The following is a 20893-nucleotide window of genomic DNA, read 5'->3' on the forward strand; positions in this document are numbered from 1 at the left end:
TAGAGAGAAGGAGAGGCAAAGAAAGAGAGAGAGATCTTTCATCCGCTGGTTCACTCCCCAACTGGCCGCAACAGCCAGAGCTACACCGATCTGAAGCCAGCAGCCAGGCGCTTCTTCCAGGTCTCCCACACGGGTGCAGGGGCCCAAGGACCTGGGCCATCTTCCATTGCTTTCCCAGGCCATAGCAGAGAGCTGGATCAGAAGTGGAGCAGCCAGGACTCAAACTGGCACCTGTATAGGATGCCGGCTCTTCAGGCCAGGGCCTTAACCCACTGTGCCACAACGCCGGCCCTACAGTAGTATTCTTTTAAAAATGAAAGTAATGTTTAAGAATAAACTCAACAGAAGTGTCAAATTTGACTGAAAAAAATAAAGATCTAAATAAATAGACTATTCCACATTCAGAGATTAGAACTTCACATCAAGATAGCAATGCTTCCAAAATGGATAGAGATTGGGCACAAGCGCTTTGTAAGACAGACAAGCTGATCCTAAAATTTCACGATATTCAAGGGACCCAGAATGCCCAAAACGATCTTGAAAAGAGGAAAGCAGGAGTACTTGTACTTCGCAATTTCAAAACCAGCCATCAAGCTCCAGTAACAACACAGAGTGGTGCTGACATAAGGATAAACACACAGATCAGTGGAGCATAACTGAGTCGAGAAGTAACACGTCACATCAACAGTCTTTTCGATAAGGATGCCAAAAGGATTCAACAGGGGAAATGACAATCTTTTCAACACACGATCACTGGAACAACAGAATGTCCATATATAAAAGAATAAAGCTGAACTCCTACCACATATAAAAATTACCTCAAAATCGATCAAAGGCTTAGTAAGAGCTAAAACTATAAAACTCTTAGAAGACACGAGGGGCCAGCGCTGTGGTATAGTGAGTTAAGCCGCCACCTGAAGTGCTGGCATACTATACGGGACTGGTTCAAGTCCTGGCTGCCCCACTTCCAATCCAGCTCTCTGCTGTGGCCAAGGAAAGCAGCAGAAGATGGCTCAAATCCCTGGGCCCCTGCACCCGCATGGGAGACCTGGAAGAAGCTCTTGGCTCATGGCTTTGGACCAGCTCAGGTCTGGCTGTTCTAGCCATCTGGGAGTAAACCAGAGGATGGAAGATTCTCTCTCTGCCTCTCTGTAGCTCTGCCTTTCAAATAAATAAATAAATCTTAAAAAAAAAAAAAAAAAAAAAAAAAAGACACAAGAGTAAACCTTCCTGACCTTGGATTAGCAGCAGTTGCTTATATACGTATATATATGTATGTATATGTGTGTAAGATGTAAAAATGTATTATATTTATAGCACATACCTTCACAGCAGCTTTATTCATAACAATCAAAGATGGAAAACAATCCACCAACTGATGAATAAATTTTTAAAATGTGTTCCAGCCATAAAGAAATTACCCAGTAATACAAAGAATGAAATACTGATATATGCTGCAACACAAATGAATTTTAAGTTATTATGCTAAGTGAAATATGCTAATCACAAAAAAGATCATATGTTGTATCCTATTTATATGAAACATCCCTGAATGGACAAATCTAAGAATACAGATACCTTCTGAATAGAAAGTGATTGCCTAAAGCTAGTGGGATGAGCAAAGCTAGGGAGAATGGCTGCTAAAAGGTAACAGGTTTCATTGGGGGATGATAAAAATGTTCTAAAATTAGATTATGACCATGGCTGCACAATTCTTGTGAAAATACTAAAAAGCAGTAACTATATCCTTTAAATGGCAGGTAAATTATGTCTCAGTAAATAAGTTACCATAAAAAAAAAAAAAGGAGAAAGAAAAAAGTAGTTGTCTCAGGAAAGAAGACTTAGGAAAATACAGATTATGCTCTTGGTTGGAAAAAAAAATACTGTAGTATGACTATTTGTAACAAAATGCTTGCTATTCCCCCATATTTTTTAAGGGGACATGGTATAGAACAGGAAAGAAGAAAGTCTTAATTTGTTTTTGTCCTTTTCTTCAAATCTTAAAAAATTCATATTTTTTTCACTATGTAGATACTACTTTTTTTTTTTTTTTTTGGAAGACTTATTTATTTTAAAATTAGTAGAGAAAAAGAGAGACACACAGAGAAAGGGAGAGATTTTCCATTTGCTGGTTCACCCCGCAAATGCCTCCAATGGCTAAGACTGGGCCAGGCCAAAGCCAGGAGCCCAGAACTCCTTCTGGGTCTCCCACATGGGTGCTGGGGCCCAAGCAATTGGGCCATCTTTGGTGGCTTTCCAGGTTCATTAGCAGGGAGCTGGATTGGAAGCAGAGCAGCCAGGACATGAACCCGTGCCCATACAGGATTGTTGGCATTGCAGGCAGTGGTTTAGCCCATAGTGCCACAATGTCGGCCCCAACTTTTTGTTCTTTACTTCGATTCTTGGAACTTATTTTTTTAAAGGTTCATTTTATTTGAAAGGCAGAGTTAGAGAAACAGAGCGATCTCCCCTCTGCTGGTTCACTGCCCAGATGTTCACAACTGGGACTGGGCCAGGCCAAAGCTGGGAGTTAGGAGTTTATCCAGGTCTCTCAAATGGGTGCAGGGATGGCGGTTCAACCCGTTATGACATCATGCTGGCTATGAAAATCATCATCTTTTCAGCATGCAACTAAGCTAAAAATTATGTAATACATTCTGGATATTATCAGGTGACTACTGTCTATGAAATTAGGCAGGTTTGCAGAAAGAACACTTCAGTTCAAATCTCCTTTTCTCCTTATTTATTTAAAAATGATGCTTCCTGTGCTTCAGTCTCCATTTTAAAAATAGGACAGATACCTACACTAGGTTTGATGAAACTGAAGTGTCAGGAAACCACAGCTTTCTTTATATCCCCAATTAAAGTTCAGATTACCATAAAACTCAAAAAGAACTAAAAGAGCAATAAGAAATCATGGATGCTAAAAAAAGGTTGGTCTGGCTTCTTATTTGAGAAACTTCAGTAACTCTAACAAATAGGAAAGGTATACAAAAAGATGGGAATTAAACTAAAATGTCCAAAATCATGATAATCAAAAATAATAATACAGTTGTCCTTTCATATCTGCAGGTTCTGAATGCGTGGATTCAATAAAATATGAACTGAAAACATTTGGGTGCGCTCAGCTCTCTGCTGAGCCTTCCACCTGGCCTGCCAGGTGTATTCTCTGCATTTAACCATGTGACCTTGCTTTCCCCCAGTCTGAGTGACTGCACACTCTGTCCCTTCCGTTCTGACAGATGCTCTGTCCCCAATAAAACTTTTCTACTTTTCTGTCTCACGCCTGAATTATTTCTTGCACAAAAACGAGAACCCCACATGATTCCTCCCCAGTGATGTATTTGGCAACCACAAAGAGATTAAAAGAAGACTTCGAAGGTCGGCATATCTTCCCTCATGCAGGATCGATCTGTGGGAATGACTGTTGATCTTCCAGCATCTCACAGCTCTCCAAGAACATGGAGTCCCCCCGGCCATGGCTTAGCTATGGCAGAGACTCCAGAGGGACTGTAAAAGGGGGAGAGGGCAACTAGAAAGGAAAATTGGCTGCAAGTCTGGAGATCGCCCCCCCACCCTGCCTTCTGAGCTTGCTTTAGTTTGTCCAGCAGCCAGACTGTGATCCCAATGCTGTAGGCAGAGAGATAGGATCTAAATTTGTGAGCTGGCAGACCACACCCTCAACCATGCCTCAGTGTGATCTCCTACCCCTACCTGACCCCACCTGTATGCCCACCTGCCAATCAGGCTTCATAACCACTCCCTTTTGGGAGTGAATAAAAGACCTGAACACAGTGGGCCCTAACTTTTTTCCTTTTCTGCCCTTATTGATCTTTGTTGCCCTTGCCGCCCATGACTTCGGGGTGCGTGGCCTCCAGGCCGGCCCACTCTCTGCTTTTTTGCCTGCATGCTTGCTGCACGTGGCTGGCTCCTGGCCTGCTCTCTGCATGGTATGAACCTCAACTTCATCTCTAGACTTTTCTTTCTCCATTAGATAAAGCCCTCACTCTCCTATGCATTCTCTCACTGAATAAAAAGCTTAAAATTTTACTGTATTGCCTGGTTTATTTGAGCCAGTATTCAGAATTCTTCTCTGAATACATGGCAAGAGCCCACACAGCTTATTAATTTTGGGAAATACTCACAGCAAAATGGTTTCAACAGGGCCTTACCTCTCTCTTGGAGGACACCTGGTTACACTGCCTACTGCTACATGAGTGGGGCTTAGCCTTGACCTAGACTAATATTGGCCCTCCAGGTAAACAACTAGATAGTGGGCAATCATGAGCAATAGATTTCGAGCACTTGGTAAAACAAGGCACCTACGGAACTCCATAGCCAGTCCTGTTAGGGTGAGGCTTGGCCGCCTCTTCCCTCTACTCTAGGCTCCCTGGCCTAAGCTCTCTTCCAGTCAAAATAAGCACAGCCAGAAATCTCTGGCCAGAGAAGGAGAGCTCTGAAGAGCTCTTTTTTCCTCTCCCTCTACAATTCAATAGCTCTCTTCACTGGGAGCGGGAAGGAGAAATGCCTCCAGCTACAGCTGGCCTTATAGGTTCTCCCACCTGAGCAAGAGAGAAGCCTTAATTCATTAACCCCTTCCAACCTGATGAATGGGTTTTTCCCTTCTCTGAAGTTAACTTTTTCCTTCAGCCCTAGACTACAGAAGTCTCTGATTCTCTGCCTCTGCCTCTCTGTTTCATGATGTATTTCACTGTCCTAAGTAATGGGCTCATCTGCTGATAATCAAAGTTTTTTTTTTTTCTGTGCTACTGTAACTGACTTAGGTAATGAGAGTTTTCATGTGTTGTGAAGGTTTCCTGTTTTTGTGTGTGTGTGTTTTTTTATTTTTATTTTTTTATTTGGACAGGCAGAGTGGACAGTGAGAGAGAGAGACAAAGAAAGAAAGGTCCTCCTTTGCTGTTGGTTCACCCTCCAATGGCTGCCGCAGCCGGCGCACTGCAGCCGGCGCACCACGCTGATCCGATGGCAGGAGCCAGGTACTTATCCTGGTCTCCCATGGGGTGCAGGGCCCAAGGACTTGGGCCATCCTCCACTGCACTCCCGGGCCACAGCAGAGAGCTGGCCTGGAAGAGGGACAACCGGGACAGAATCCGGCACCCTGACCGGGACTAGAACCTGGGGTGCCGGCGCTGCAAGGTGGAGGATTAGCTTAGTGAGCCGCGGCGCTGGCCAGTTTCCTGTTTTTGTTACCAGTACTGAGTCTTGATAGGAAGAACTGCATCTCAAAGCAGTTTATGCTATTTGTAATGTTTGAGTGGCTACCTTACTCTGATCAAGTCCAACCCACAGCTTTGGTTAAAATGCTCAGGTTAACTGTACTATTTTATTTTAGCTAAGTAGTTTGACTCTAAAATTTAGGTTCTAAACCAAGCCTTCCAACACTGGGACTTCCAGTCAGATCCCTAAAACTCTCAAAGGATAAGACTCTCAATTTGTTGAGATAACAGTTGTTTGAGTCAATTCAGATTATTTAAAGTACATTGTAAGGTTACAAAATGATGCCAAATCTACGTTGTATTCATGTTACTGCTTTCCAGCTAGAGTGGTTTTATTTAAAAAAAAAAAAAAAAAAAAAAAAGAGAGAGAGAGAAAGAGTAAATTCTGCATATAAAAGCTTTTATGTTGTTACACTAAAGTAAGCCAATACAGGTTGTTAATACAATTCTGTTAATCCAAATCTCTTCAGTTTGCTTGGTTTATGTGTGTCTTTCATATGCTTTAAACTTGTTTCTTAAAAGGATGAAGAGGAGATTGGATTAAGACGGCAGAGTAGAGAGGAAGCTTGCCTACTGCAGTCTCAGGGAAGAGTTAAGGAGAAAATGGCAGAGGAAACTATGCAAACTAGAGGGACACTGAGGGTGTGGACATGCATAACTCAGGACCTCAGCGCCAGCTTTGGAGTAAGGTGAGACCAGATTGCAGCAGCCCAGCCACTGGTAATAAGGGCATAGGAAGAGCCTGGAGGGAATTGGTTTGGAGCCCCATGCGGGATAGCATACCTGCCAAACTAGAGGAGAAAAAACAAAGGTCCCCACATTTTCTCTCTTCCCCATCACCCTGAAATGGCATCCTGTAGTAAGCTGACAGTGACCAGCTGTCATTTTGGGCATACCTAACAGTTGGGCCAGCTGGTGTCTGTGCCCAGCAACCAGTGAAGTGCAGACTCCTGAGTCTGGTGGGGAGACAGACTGGGGGCTGGGTGCTGGTGAATGTGGGAGGCTTGGGTGCTGAAATCACTGAGGTTGCATGGGAGGACTCAGGGTGTGGCTGGGACATTGGGCAGTCACTGTGGGAGGCTCCACACAAGCAGGACTCCCTAGTTACCCGGTGAGGGGCTTTCTGGGTAATCTGAGCTGACACCGAGGACTACACAGATCCTTTGCGTAGTTGTTGTGGCAGAGCAGATGAATAATATACCCACTGGGGCTAGCGCCCAGGCACTGGTCTCCTTCCAGGAGAGGAATTCAGCTGAGTCTATGCCAACAGACAAGAAAAAGCCTCCTCTCTGATCAAAAAAAAAAAACAAGGCGATTTACCCTGACAAACCTGAGTGTGTCACCTCAGACATGCGCTTCAGACAGGAGCATTGAACAGAGACCCCTGGCCAAACCCACCACAAGCTTCTACCTATTCCCTGAAGGCAAACACTCCACTAGTCCACAAAGACTTACCCCAAAGATAAAAGCTGCCACAGCGAAAAAACAAACAAGAAACCAACCAGTATCTCTATAAATGCTAAATAACAAATGCACCAATTCAAGAAACAAGAACAAGGAAGACAACATGACGCCCCAAAAGGAACACAACACTTCAATACCAGATTGTGAAGATGATGAGATGGAAGAAATGCAAAAAAAAGAATTCAAAAAATAGATCATAGAATTACTTAGAAGTAATCAGAAGCAATTGCATGAACTAATGAAATCCATACAGGACGTGAAAGAAAATTGCTCCCACAAAATTGAAATCTTAAAGAAAAATCAAAATGAAATCTTGGAAATAAAAGAATTCAATGAACAAATAAAAAAATTTAGTAGGAAGTCTTAACAACAGAATCAGTGAGGCAGAAGAAAGAATATCGGACTTAGAAGACAAAGCACATGAAATTATACAGTCATATCAAACACAAGAAAAAGAAACTATGAAACTAAAACACATTGTTGGGAATCTACAAGATACTACTGAACGACCCAACATATGGGTTCAAGGATTTCCTGAAGGCATGGAAAGAGAGAAAGGATTAGAAGGCCTTTTTAGTGAAATAATAACAGAAAATTTTCCCCAATTTGGAGAAAGAAGGGGACATCCAAGTACAGGAAGCACAAAGAACTCCTAATAAACATGACCGGAAAAGATCTTCACCATGACACATTGTAATCAAACTTTCCACAGTAAAACATAAACAAAAGATTATAAAATGTGCATGGGAGAAATGCCAGATTACTGTCAGAGGATCTGCAATTAGACTCACAGCGGACTTCTCATCAGAAACCCTATAGGCTAGAAGAGAATGGTGAGATACATTACGAGTCTTAAAAGAACTCTCACCCCAAAATACTACACTGTGAAAGATCTCATTTATGAATGAAGGTGAAATAATGACCTTCCATGACAAACAGAAACTGAAAGAATTTGTCACCACCAGTCCAGTCCTGCAGAAAGTGCTTAAGAATATGCTGCACACAGAAACACAGAAGCATATTCATCACTACAAAAGAAGGTAAAGGAAGGAAATCTCCCAGTAAAACTACAAAGGAAACCCAAAGTAAAAAATAGGAATATTTATGGAAAAATGGCAGGCAAAGTTGTTACTTATCAATAGTCACCTTGAATGTAAATAGCCTCAACTCCCCAGTTAAAAGACAGAGACTGGCTGAATGGATTAAAAAACAAAACCCATCTATTTGCTGCCTAAAAGAAACACATCTTACCAAAAAAATGCAAGCAGACGGAAAGTGAAATGATGGAAAAAGATATTCCATACCAACAAAGAACAAAAAAGAGATAGTGTAGCCATCCCAATATAAGACAAAATAGACTTTAACACAAAAATTGTTAAAAGAGACAAAGAAGGGCACTATATAATGATTAATGGTTCAATTCAACAGGAAGATGTAACTATTATAAATGTATATGTACCTAATTACAGGGCATCTGGCTATTTAAAAGAAATGTTAAGGGACTTAAAGGGAGACATAGATTCAAATACAATAGTAATGGGGGATTTCAATACCCCACTTTCAGCAACAGACAGATCAACCAGACAGAAAATCAACAAGGAAACAGCAGATTTAATCGACACCATAGACCAGATACCTAACAGATATCTACAGAACATTTCACCCTACAGTTGCAGAAAACACATTTTTCTCAACAGTGCATGGAACTTTCTCTAGGACTGACCACATGCTAGGCCATGAAGCAAGACTCAAAAAATTAAAAATAAACCTGAAATCATACCATGCATATTCTCAGACCACAGTGCAATGAAGCTGGAAATCACCAACTCAGGAAATCTCCAGAACATAAGCAAACACATGGAAACTGAACAACATGCTCCTGAATGAATAGTGAGTCACAGAAGAAATAAAAAAAATTTCTGGAAACAAATGAAGATGACATCACAACATAACAAAATTTATGGGATAAAGCAAAAGCAGTTTTAAGAGGAAAGTTTATAGCAAATGGTGCCTGCATCAAGAAATTGGAAAGGCACCAAATAAATGAGCTATCGATACATCTCAAGGATCTAGAAAAACAACAGCAAACCAAACCCAAAACTAGTAGGAGAAAAGAAATAATTAAAATTAGAGAAGAAACCAACAAAATGGAATCCCAAAAAACACAAAAGATCAACAAAACAAAGAGGTGTTTTTTTGAAAAAATAAACAAAACTGACACACCATTGGACCAAACATCCAAAAAAGGAGAGAAGACCCTAATCAATAAAATTAGAAATGTAAAAGGAAATATAACAGCAATCACCACAGAAATAAAAAGAATCACCAGAAATTACTACAAAGAGCTTTATGCCATCAAACTGGGAAACCTAGAAGAAATGGATAGATTTCTGGACACATACAACCCACCTAAATTGAGCCATGAAGACACAGAAAACCCAAACAGACCCATTACTAAGATAGAAATTGAATCAGTATTAAAGACCATCCCAACAAAGAAAAGCCCAGGACCAGATGGCTTCACTGCTGAATTCTACCAGACAATATAAGAACTAATTCCAATTCTTCTCAGGTTATTCAAAACAACTGAAAGGGAGTGAATCCTCCCAAATTCTTTCTATGAAGTCAACATCACCTTAATTCCTAAACCAGGAAAAGACGCAACAGAGAAAGAGAACTACAGACCAATTTCCATAACAAACATAAACATAAAAATCCTCAACAAAATTCTGGCCAATTGAATCCAAAAGGACATCAGAAAGATCATTCAACAGGCCCAAGTAGGATTTATCCCTGGTATGCAGGAATGGTTCAACATTCACAAGTCAATCAATGTGATACATCACATTAACAAACTCCAGAACAAGAAGCATGTGATTATCTCAAAAGATGCAGATAAAGCATTGGATAAAATACAATATCCTTTTCAGGATTAAAACTGTAAGCAAATTGGGTATAGAAGGAACATTCCTCAGTACAATCAAGGCAATTTATAAGAAACCCAAAGCCAGCACCCTGTTGAAAGGGGAAAAGTTGGAAGCATGCCCACTGAGATCCAGAATCAGATAAGGATCTCCATTCTCATCATTCCATCCAATATAGTCCCACAAGTTTTAGCCAGAGCCATTAGGTAAGAAAAAAAATCCAATCAACAGCCTTTGTATACACAGATAACGTCACAGCTGAGAAAGAATTTCTAAGATCAATCCCATTCACAAATATATTGGAATAAATTTAACCAAGATGTCAAAGATCTCTACAATGAGAATTACAAAGCATTAAAGAAAGAAATAGAAGAAGATCAAAAAAATGGAAAAATTATCCATGTTCATGGAATGGAAGAATCAATATCATCAAAATGTCCATTCCTCCAAATCAATTTACATATTCAATGTGATACCAATCAAAATACCAAAGACATTCTTTTCAGATCTAGAAAAAATTATGCTAAAATTCATATGGAAACACAGGAAATCTCAAATAGCTAACGCAATCTTATGCAACAAAAACAAAGCCGGAGGCATCACAATACCAGATTTCAAGACATACCACAAGGCAGTAATAATCAAAACAGCTTGGTACTGGTACAAAAACAGATGGATAGACCAATGGAACAGAATAGAATAATCAGAAATCAATCCAAGCATCTACAACCAACTCATATTTGACCAAGGAGCTAAAATCTATCCCTGGAGCAACAGCAGTCTATTCAACAAATGGTGCTGGGAAAACTGGATTTCCACATGCACAAATATGAAGCAGGACCCCTACCTTACTCAAAAATCCATTCAAAGTGGATCAAAGACCTAAATCTATGACCTGATACCATCAAATCATTTGAGAACATTGGGGAAACCCTGCAAGACATGGGCACAGGCAAAGGGTTCTTGGAAAAGACCCCAGAGGCACAGGAAATCAAAACCAAAATTGACAGATGGGATCACATCAAATTGAGAAGCCTGTGCACTGCAAAAGAAACACTCAGGAAAGTGAAGAGGCAACTGACAGACTGGGAGAAATTGATTTTTAAATTATGCAACTGATAAAAGATTAATAACCAGAATATACAGAGATCAAGAAACTCCACAACAACAAAACAACCCAAAGAAATGTACAAAAGACTTCAACAGGCATTTTTCGAAAGAGGAAATCCAAATGGCCAACAGACAAATGAAATACTATCAGGATCACTAGCTGTCAGGGAAATGCAATTCAAAACCACAATGAGGTTTCACCCTACCCCAGTCAGAATGGCTTTCATACAGAAATCAACAAGCAACAAATGCTGGCAAGGATGTGGGGAAAAGGTATCCTAATCCATTGTTGGTGGGAATGTAAACTGTTAAAGCACCACAGAAGACAGTTTGGAGATCCCTCAGAAATCTGAATACAGACCTACAATGTGATCCAGCCATCCCACTCCTCGGAATTTACCCAAGGGAAATGAAATCAGTAAATAAAAGAGTTATCTTCACTCCCATGTTTATTGCAGCTCAATTCACAATAGCTAAGACATGGAATCAACCTAAATGCCCATCAACTGAAGGCAGCATAAAGAAATTATGGGATATGTACCCTATGGAATACTACACAAGCGGTAAAAAAATCTAATCATTTGCAACAAAAGAGGTGAATCTGGAAAACATCTTACTTAGTGAAATAAGCCAGTCCCAAAGGACAAATACGATATGTTCTTCCTGATTTGTGACAACTAATAGAGCACTTAAAAGGAAATCTGTAGAAGTGATATTGACACTTTAAGAAGCAATGACTTGACAGCCCTTGACTGTTGAGGAATAGTTTTTTTTTTTGTTTTTATCTTCTTCATACTATTTGTTGAACTCTTTATTTAACACAGAGTTAGTCATATGTCTATAAAGTCAACTGAAAATAGATCTCAGTAAAAAATAAGAATTGGGATAAGAAAAGGAGAAGAATGTTTATAACTGTAAAACTGCATAGTTCTGTATACATTCCTACGGATTTACTTCTAAGGGTACAGTTTAAAAACTTTCCATGGGACCCCAAATCCCATTAAACTGGGTGGTAAAAATACCATCTTAAGTGTTAAAGTGATCATATTAAGTGTTAAAGTGATCACAAAGATAGGATTAAGTGTTAAGGGGATCATATAAATAAGATCAAGTGTCTAGTAATAATAATAGAATTATAAAGGAGAGAATGTATCAACATGGGAAGCAGTGACTCATAGAATGACAATCACTCTAAATAGCACTCTGACCACAGTTAGCCCTTAAGGCATTCTGGTCTGGTTGAAAAGTCCATGAGAGCATTTCAGGCATGGAAAGCCAAGACATTTTTGTCAAAAAAAAGTCTTACATGAAGGATATATGTGAGTGAGATCCCAGTGGAAAGAAGTGGCCATCAAAGAAGCATGTACTTTTCTCTGAAGGGAGGAGAGAACTTCCAGTTTGCTATGGCCTTGTCTATATATTAATGGAAATTGTGGATTCAGAAGGCTTCCATATCTTGGCAGCTCATGTCAAGAGCCTTGAGTGATCACTGACATCATACATAAGAGTGTTAATTGTTAAATAAACAACAGGAGTCACCGTGTACTTACTTCCCATCCAGGACCTCTGCCCTCAATGAGTTGTATTGTGAGAATTAACTGTAAAACTTGTTCTCAGTTTTTTTTTTTTTTATGCACATGTGTGCAAATTGCTGAAATCTTTACTTAGTATAGAATCGGTCTTCTGTGTATAAAGTTAATTGAAAAATGAACCTTAATGGAGAATGGGACTTGGAATGGGAGAGGGAGGAGGCATTGGGTGGGAGGGTGGGTAGGTTGAGAAGAATCATTATATTCCTAAACTTGTACTTATAAAAAGTTTTCTTTGGGGAAAAAAAAAAGGATGAAGATATTTTCAAAGTTGTTAACATACACAGGTGTCTGTGTTTACTGTTCAGGAGGTGTTATCCTTATCAGCTACTTAAAAACAAGTAAGTGTAATTTTGACCTTAAAAATAATTCCAATAATTGTGTGGTATTCATTAATATTTCAGTGTCTTAAGTAATCTAGGCATTGTTTCTAAATAAAACTTGGAAAAAGGTAATGTATGTACTTTTAGCATCTTAAATTCTATAAGGGAGACTATTTGGGTTTGTTAACATATATGCTTATAAGTTGTCCATGCATATCAATTCAAGACTGCTTGAAGGTAACTAAATGTTTAAGTTGCAAAATTTGTGAGTCACAAAAAGTTTGATGAGAGATAAATCTTGGAAAAAGTTTATGATTTTAAAATACTGTTTACAGATTTTTTTACAAGTTGAATGTTAATACCAAAGTTACAGTGACCGAAGATTGAAGAATGATCTTTTATTACAGCAACAAAGGTTTTGAAAAATGTATATTAATGTTAGTAAATATCTGGAAATGGTCTCAATCCTAAATCTTAAAATCTGGTTTTGCAAAAACTGCAACATCTCCTTTTAACAGTTTCTGTTTAATTGGTTACTCTGTGCCATTTTAGAGTTAGGTTCTATAAGCTCTTTTCTGACTCTGTTATTTCAAATTATGCAGTGATTTCATGAGCTAACTCTTATATTTAAGGTATTTTTCTGAATTATTTGAAGACCAAGAGACAGTGTTCTGTTGAAGTAATCTGATGTGTCCTCTACTGTGTGTTAAGTTCTGATTGTTGAAAGGCATGAAGTCTTAAAAGTTATTTTTAAATATCTATTTAGTTAAAAATATTGGGTCACGTTATCACTATGATTAAAATTGTTAAAATCACCCTGACTAAATGTATGGATATCATTTCACAAGCTTAAGGAATTCCGTTTTGACCAGATACTTTAAGTTCTCTTGGAATTTTTAACAGACTTCATGAAAATAAAAGTTCTGAGTTCTCTGGACTTTGATATTTCCAGATGGACCCCTGGAAATGTCAAGAGATAGATCTCTCATCTTGCAGAGATAATAACCAATTAGGCTACTTGGATTAAAAGTGTTACCAGGATGTGAAATGATGCTAAACTGTAGTTATAAGCATGTTTCTTTCCAGCTGCTCCAGTCTGGCTCGAAAGCCAGATTATTAAAGGGGGACTGACGAAGTCTCCACACAGCTAACACTAAATAACCAGGCATTGCTAGTTCAAAATGTGAATCAAACAGAGGTCCAGGCAAGAGAGAGAAAGTGTTCCAAAAGAGACTTAGAGATGACTGAAATGGTTTTGCAGCAGATACTAGAGAACTGGGTTTCAGGAACCCAAGAAAGCTCCAGTATCCAAAGGCCTCACGGTGAAAGTCTGGAAGCCCAAAGAACTTACTACATAAATCCAAAAACTCACTTTTGAGGTACATGGTAAGTTCTAGTATAAACTTACAGGTTACAAGGTTAACACTAGTTATATCTGGCAACCCAGGCCCATAACCCACTGGCTACATGGTAAATATCCGGAAGCCTAAGGATGGCAGAGACATCTGCCACAACTTCTCCTGTAAGCCAGGCTATGCAGCAAGCACTGCTTGAACACCAGTTAAATCTGAAAGCCCAAGTCAGGCTGGAGCCGGCGCTGTGGTGCAGCGGATTAAAGCCCTGGCATGAAGCGCCAGCATCCCTTATGAGCACCGAGTCTAGTCCCGGCTGCTCCTCTTCCAATCCAGCTCTCTGCTATGGCCTGGGATAACAGTAGAAGATGGCCCGAGTCCTTGGGCCCCTGCACCCCATGGGAGACCCGAGAAGCTCCTGGCTCCTGACTTCAGATCAGCTAGCTCTGGCCGTTGTGGCCATCTGGGGAGTGAACCAACAGATGGAAGACCTCTCTCTCTGTCTATCTCTCCCTGTAACTCTATCTTTCAAATGAATAAAATAAATCTTTTTGTAAAAAAAAAAAAAAAGTCAGGTTAAGTGATCAGGGAGGCCCGACCTGCTGCCTCATTTCTCCTCTTTTCTCTTCCAGAAGGGAAGTTCATTCTTCCATAGGACTCTCCACTGTGATGTATGGTTTGATCCCCAGACCTTATAAAAGGGATGACTTTTTTCTGTAATAATGCCTAGCCACAATATAGAGGACCAAATAGTATAGCCAGAAAATGAGAAATTAAACTATGAAATGATTTTGCAGCTAGATTTATTTTTCTGTGTGCACAGTAAATGAGCAGAACTCCCCTTTTAAACTAAATTGAGGGGGAGATAAAAAGTTGTACTGATGACCTCAAAACATAGACATGAAAGGCCATACTTCTACTCATGGGCACTGTTTTAACTCAGAGGGAAATACTAAGTGTCGGAATTTGTCCATCACCATAGCTTCTTTTTTTTTTCTTTTTATTTAATAAATGTGAATTTACAAAGTGCAACTTTTGCATTGTTGTGGCTTCCCCCCCATCTCCCTCCCTCCCCTCCCCTCTCCCACTCCCTCTCCCATCCCGCCCTTCATCAAGTTTCATTTTCAATTACCTTCATATACAGAAGATCAACTTAGTAAAGTTAATAAACTTAGTAAAATCAACTAAGCAAAGATTTCAACAGACTGCACCCACACAACCGCACAGGATATAGAGTACTGTTCAACTAGTAGTGTTGTCTTTAACTCTCATAGTAAAACACACAAGGACAGAGATCCTACTTGGGGAGCACGTGCCCAGTGACTCCCATTGTTGATTTAACTATTGACAATCTTGTTTGTGACATCAGTAATCACCCAAGGCTCTTGCCATGAGCTGTCCTTGAGTTCACCAACTCTGAACTTGTTTAGTCAGGGCCATATCACAGTGGAGGTTCCTTCCTCCCTTCGGAGAAAGGCGTCTCCCTCCTTGATGGCCCGTTCCTTCCACTGGGGTCTTGTTCACCAAGATCTTTCATTTAGGTTGTTTTTGCCACCGTGTCTTGGCTTTCCATGCCTGTGAGACTCTCATGGACCTTTTAGCCAGATCAGAATGCCCCAAGGGTTGATATTGAGGCCGGAGTGCTGTTTAGGGCATTTGCCATTCTATGAGTCTGCTGTGTGTCCTGCTTCCCCCGCAGGATCATTCTCTCCCTTTTAATTCTATCCTTCACTATTTGCAGACACTGGTCTTATTTGCCATCACCATAGCTTCTTAGCTCACCTTGATGATATTAAAATAAATCTTCAAAAATCAGGAATGGGTTGAGCACCCCCTTGACTGACATCATAAAGACTGCTTCCATGGTTTACTTTATCAGAGACCAGGACAAAGAGGAGAGAGCTAGGCAGAAGGAATACTGTAAGGATAGGCAACATGCCAATTAATAGCCGCTTTACACAGTGATCTACCATCAAGGAGACCTAACAAGGCCAGTCCACTCAAAATGGCACCTGCTTTTGATATAAGGAGCCAGGGCATTGGGCATGCAGCTGTTGTGACAGAAACTGGCTTCTGTCAGCTCTGCCAAGAGCAAGGCTACTGGAAATAGAATTGCCCTGGGTATTGAAGGATTCCTGGGTCAGAACCGCAGACCCTATGGGCCCCGAGCTAAAAAGCCCTTGGCTCTGCCCAGCTTCCAACCTAACCATTGCTATTGAGGAGACGGCCGAGGGTCAGTCAGGGAAACTTAAATTGCCTATCTGCACTAGCCTCCTATTCAGCTCTCCTCCTAGTCCAGCCATGTAAGGGGAATCAACAGGGCGCCCTCCTTAAGGAGGTTCATACCTCTCTTATGTCTCCTCCAGCACCCTATGAATGGGTCTGGGTCTCACACATACCTGTGGCCAAATCTTAAAGCCTATCTATCCAAGTATTATTAAGCCTAAAAAGCCCTTCCTGCCAGTTCCTAAAAAAGGGCTTAGAGTAACAGCTAACTTAGATAGTCCTGCATCTATTTGGACAGGCCCTCACAGAGGACTTAAAAGACCTAGCTCTTGAGGGGGTTGCAAAATAACCCAGAATATAGATTTTATTAGTCTGTTTTCTTTCTCAACTTGAGATGTTGGTCTGTGCATTAGCTTAACTTCCCAGCAAAAGGTAGCTACCAAGCAACCAGAAAAAGAAAAAAAAAAAAAAGCATAGCCAATCTGACATAAAGTTCATTATTTAACCCTTATCCTCACCCTGGGTAGAGAAAACCAGCCCCAGAAAAGATACAGGCCACACAACAAATTCCTACTTCTGCAACCTTAAGACAGTCTCAGCATTTCCCTAATAGGTTACAGATTCCTTGATACAGGGAATAGCAAGGCTCTCAACAGGGAGCCAAAGCAGAGCCCCCTCCTTTGGGAAAAACAAACAAACAAAGCACAGCTTTCATCCACTGAAAAGCTGCCACAACCAGGGCTCTCACAAAAGGATTGCTAAACTCAGTCTTTCACAGCAGGCAGGCCCTAGACCTGCTAACTGCTGCCCAAGAAAGTGCCCCCAGACTAGGGTCAAAGCAGATGGGGACAAAATCATGTTCATGCTCTCTTGTATGAGGCCAGACGACTCCAGGACCAGGTCAGACAAGGCTAAAGTATCTGGCCTAACATCTGGTCATGGAAATTCTGGTCATCGCCTCTCCTTGGTGACACAGCACCCACATTCTTTCTGCTTCTCTGTAGTCTGCTGTGTTTTAATATCCTTGTCTGTTCTGTCTCTAACAGAAGACAAGCCATCCAGGTCCATCCAGGTCCAGGCGCTTCTGAAACAGGGCTGACAGCCTACCCCTTGACAAGATGACCAGTCCTCTAGACCAGTGCTTTCCAAGGCCACCCTCAAACACCACAGGACAGACAGCAAGAGAAAAATACCCATATCCACCTCTACACCCATTTGTCAGCTCTGAAACAAGTACAGAAGATGAATCTTCATCCATTTATCCCCCATAAGATTATGGATATTTTCTTTTGAGGGGAGAAATATTAAGGAGGATGTCAGAAATTAGCCTATGTGTGTGCGAGGGGTCTGAGAGAAATTCAAGGGCACATCTACAGAAGCTCACTTTGGAAATAGCCCAGTATTTACACTTCAAAGCTCTGCACAGACCCTGATAACTTTCCAGATGTTCCCAGACCTTCCCTCAAGGGGAATTCTCTCTCCCCAAGACTAACGGGTTACCTGGCCTCCTAACACTGAGCAACAAGGCCTTACATCCTTCCTCCAAGGCAGGCACCCTAGGCCCGGCACCAGGTGGGCTCCCCAGTCAGATAACAAACCGGGGAAGGTATTTCCTAATTTATACTCAGCAAATCCTTTGTCCTGCAGGAGAAGGGGGAGGAGGTAAGAGAAACAGTGGGAACAAACTCGATCCTTCCCTTGGTCTGAACAAAGACATGCATTCTCAGCTCTCCGCTCTCCATGAGCCGCCCACCTGGCCTGCCACATGCATTTGCTCCATTTAACCAGGTAACCTTGCTTTCCCCCAGTCTGAGTAACTGGGCACTCTCTCTTCCATTCTGACACATGCCCTTTCCCCAATAAAACCTTGCTACATTACAAAAAAAAGAAAGAAAAGAAAATATTTGAAAAAAATACTGTGTATATACTGAATGCAATGCAGATTCTTTTTATGTCATTATTTCATAAACAACAGTTTATTAATTACAACTATTTGTACAGCATTTATGTTGTATTAGGTACTGTAAGTAATCTAGAAATGATTTGAAGTAATAGAAGGAAGATATGCTTAGGTTATACGTAACTACCAAGCCATTTTTATAAAAGACCTGAGTATCTGTGGATTTGGTATCCAAGGGGGTCCTAGAAGGTATTCCTCATGAATACCAACAGATGACCTTGTGGTTACAGGCTGCCTAAGTTGCTCAGTCAGTGATGGACCATATATACTGTAAGAAATCAACTAGTGAAAGTATAGCCATCTTAGTTTGTGTAAGTACAACCTGATGTTCACAAAATGTCAAAATCAACTATCACCACATTTCTGAGAACTTAATACTGTGATTAACTGATGCATTACTGTATTTAAAATCATATAAAAATGGTGTATCTATACAAAGATGCTTGCCTTCAGTTAAATCTAAAATCACAGGATGTCAAACGTTTTTAAAGATTAGAACAAGCTTTGAGGCAAGTGCTATGGTATAGTGGGGAAAGCTGCTGCTTGTGGCACCAGCATCGCATATGGATGCTGGTTTGAGGCCCTGCTGCCCCTCTTCAGATTCAGCTCCCTGCTAATGCACCTGGGAAAGCAGAAGGGCCCCTGCACCCGTGTGGGAGACCCATAAGAAGTTCTTGGCTCCTGGCTTTGGATCGGCCCAGCTCTGACTGTTGCAGCCACTTGGGGAGTGAACCAGTGGATGGAAGATCTGTCTCTCTCTGTAGCTCTGCCTTTCAAATAATAAATCTTCAGAAAAAAAAGAACAAGCTTCAAAATCATTAAAATTTAAGTTTCTCAGCTAGCTACCCTTACATCTTTAGCATAGAAGTATTATTGACCATTATTATGTTTATCAGAAATGTGATAATTCAAGAGTGCAACAGAAGTAGAATTCTGACTCAAACTCTCAAACTTAGGCCCTCATTTTGAAAATTCAAAATATGTTTAAGCGGATAACAAAATACTGGACCAACTTTTACTTGTGAGGTTTACTATAAACTTGACTCTATTTTCATTACTATCACTTTGTAAGAAAGTTTAATCTGAGACTAAACAACAGGATAAACATTTTCAAACAATGTATAAGCATTCAAACTGGTATCTATGAACTTGAAAAAAGAAAAGTATTCATTTCTAACCCATATTTTAAACTCGGGGCAAGTACTGTGGCATCGTAGATGAAGTATATTGTCTGCAGTGCCGGCATCCCATAAGGGTGCCGGTTCAAGTCCCAGCTGCTTCACTTCTGATCCAGTTCCCTGTTAATGAGCCTGGGAAAGCAGCAGAATGCGGCCCAAATCCTTGGGCCCCCATACTTATATCTGAGATCTGGAAGAAGCTCCTGGCCCCTGGCTTTTGCCTGAGCCAGCCCTGGATGGAAGACCTCTCTCTCTCTAACTCTTTCAAATTAAATAAAAAATATTTTAAAAAATGTTTGAACTCATCATACTTTGTAATGCTTCAAATAGACTTGACATTGGTCTTTGACATCAGGCTTCAGCCTGGAGTGTATAGTGGCACTTCTCCTTATTCTGACAGTTTGGTTAAAATTTACACAAAGCTAAGGGCTCACACCAAAAAGCGCTTTCAATATCTGAAACTCTACAGCAATCACTTTCCACCAGAGTAGCTATACTCACATCGATGTCCTCTTGGGTAAAAGTTTCTGGGTCTTCTCCCATCATGTTGGCTAGATGTCTCTTTCCTATGTTGAACTCTTCAATCTGCTTTTTAATAAACTCCTCTGTGTAAGTTTCATGTCTTGAGACTGGAACATTTTTCTTTGTCGTTACAACTGTGGTATGTATGGGCTTCAACAGCTGGCAGGAAATACATAGAGAAAAGAAAATATCTGAAATTAAACAATGATTTTATGGGTGGTCATCTCTCAGTAAAAAAGGACATTCAAGCAGTTGTTTTTCTTCATTATGGTACTCAGATGACAGGAGGCTGGAAACAAAAAGTACCCCTAAAAAGTTGTTAGAAATTGATCCTTATTCAAAACCTTGTTTACAAAGTAAAATACTGGCATTAAAAACAAAAATAGGGCAGGCATTTGACATAGCAGTTAAGATGCCAGTTAAAACGTCCACTTCCTATCTCAGGGTACCTGGCTTTGATACCTAGCTCCAGCTTCCGAATCCATCTTCTTACTATTTCAGACCCTGGGAGATAGCAGCGATGCTCAAGTAACTGAGCTCCTAGAGAGACCTGGACTGAGCTCCTGGCTCCTGGCTCCCACCCCAGCCATTGTAGGCACCAGGGGAGAGATCAGGTGGATGGGATCTCTCTTTGCCTCTCCACATTTCAAACAAATAAGTTTTTCTAAAAAAAAAAATTTTAAAAACCCTACAAGTTGTGTGCTCTTTATTATAATCAAACATACTGGATACTGATTGGTTAATGTCAATGAGTCATGGTATTTTACACACAGAATGAAGAGTAAAATGTCACTTGTTAAGAAAGCACAAATACACACACAGCCAGAAACCAGCAAGCAGAAGACATGGCAGTAAACGGGCATGCACTTGGGAACAGTACCCTTAGACTGCAGGGACTCACCTTGTGTGAGAGTAAAAATACAGCCTGTCTTTAAACGTCCTGACACCGCTAATTAGCTTGAGACTATTCCACAGGCTTCCCACTGCACTGATTCAATGAGGAAGCTG

At 40.6% G+C, this 20893-nt stretch overlaps 1 protein-coding gene across 2 annotated transcripts in view; it reads right to left on the reverse strand.

Annotated features, from left to right (window-relative positions):
- Positions 1-20893, reverse strand: part of MRPS9 (mitochondrial ribosomal protein S9) — an 81118-nt gene that overhangs the window by 45389 nt on the left and 14836 nt on the right. For both annotated transcript variants that reach the window (XM_002709815.5, XM_017339365.3), the window contains exon 2: positions 19865-20044. In XM_002709815.5, the coding sequence (XP_002709861.2) occupies positions 19865-20044 (180 nt within the window). The remainder of the gene's footprint in view (positions 1-19864; positions 20045-20893) is intronic.

This window comes from Oryctolagus cuniculus, chromosome 2, assembly GCF_964237555.1.
Source record: "Oryctolagus cuniculus chromosome 2, mOryCun1.1, whole genome shotgun sequence".
Classification (NCBI taxonomy): domain Eukaryota; kingdom Metazoa; phylum Chordata; class Mammalia; order Lagomorpha; family Leporidae; genus Oryctolagus; species Oryctolagus cuniculus.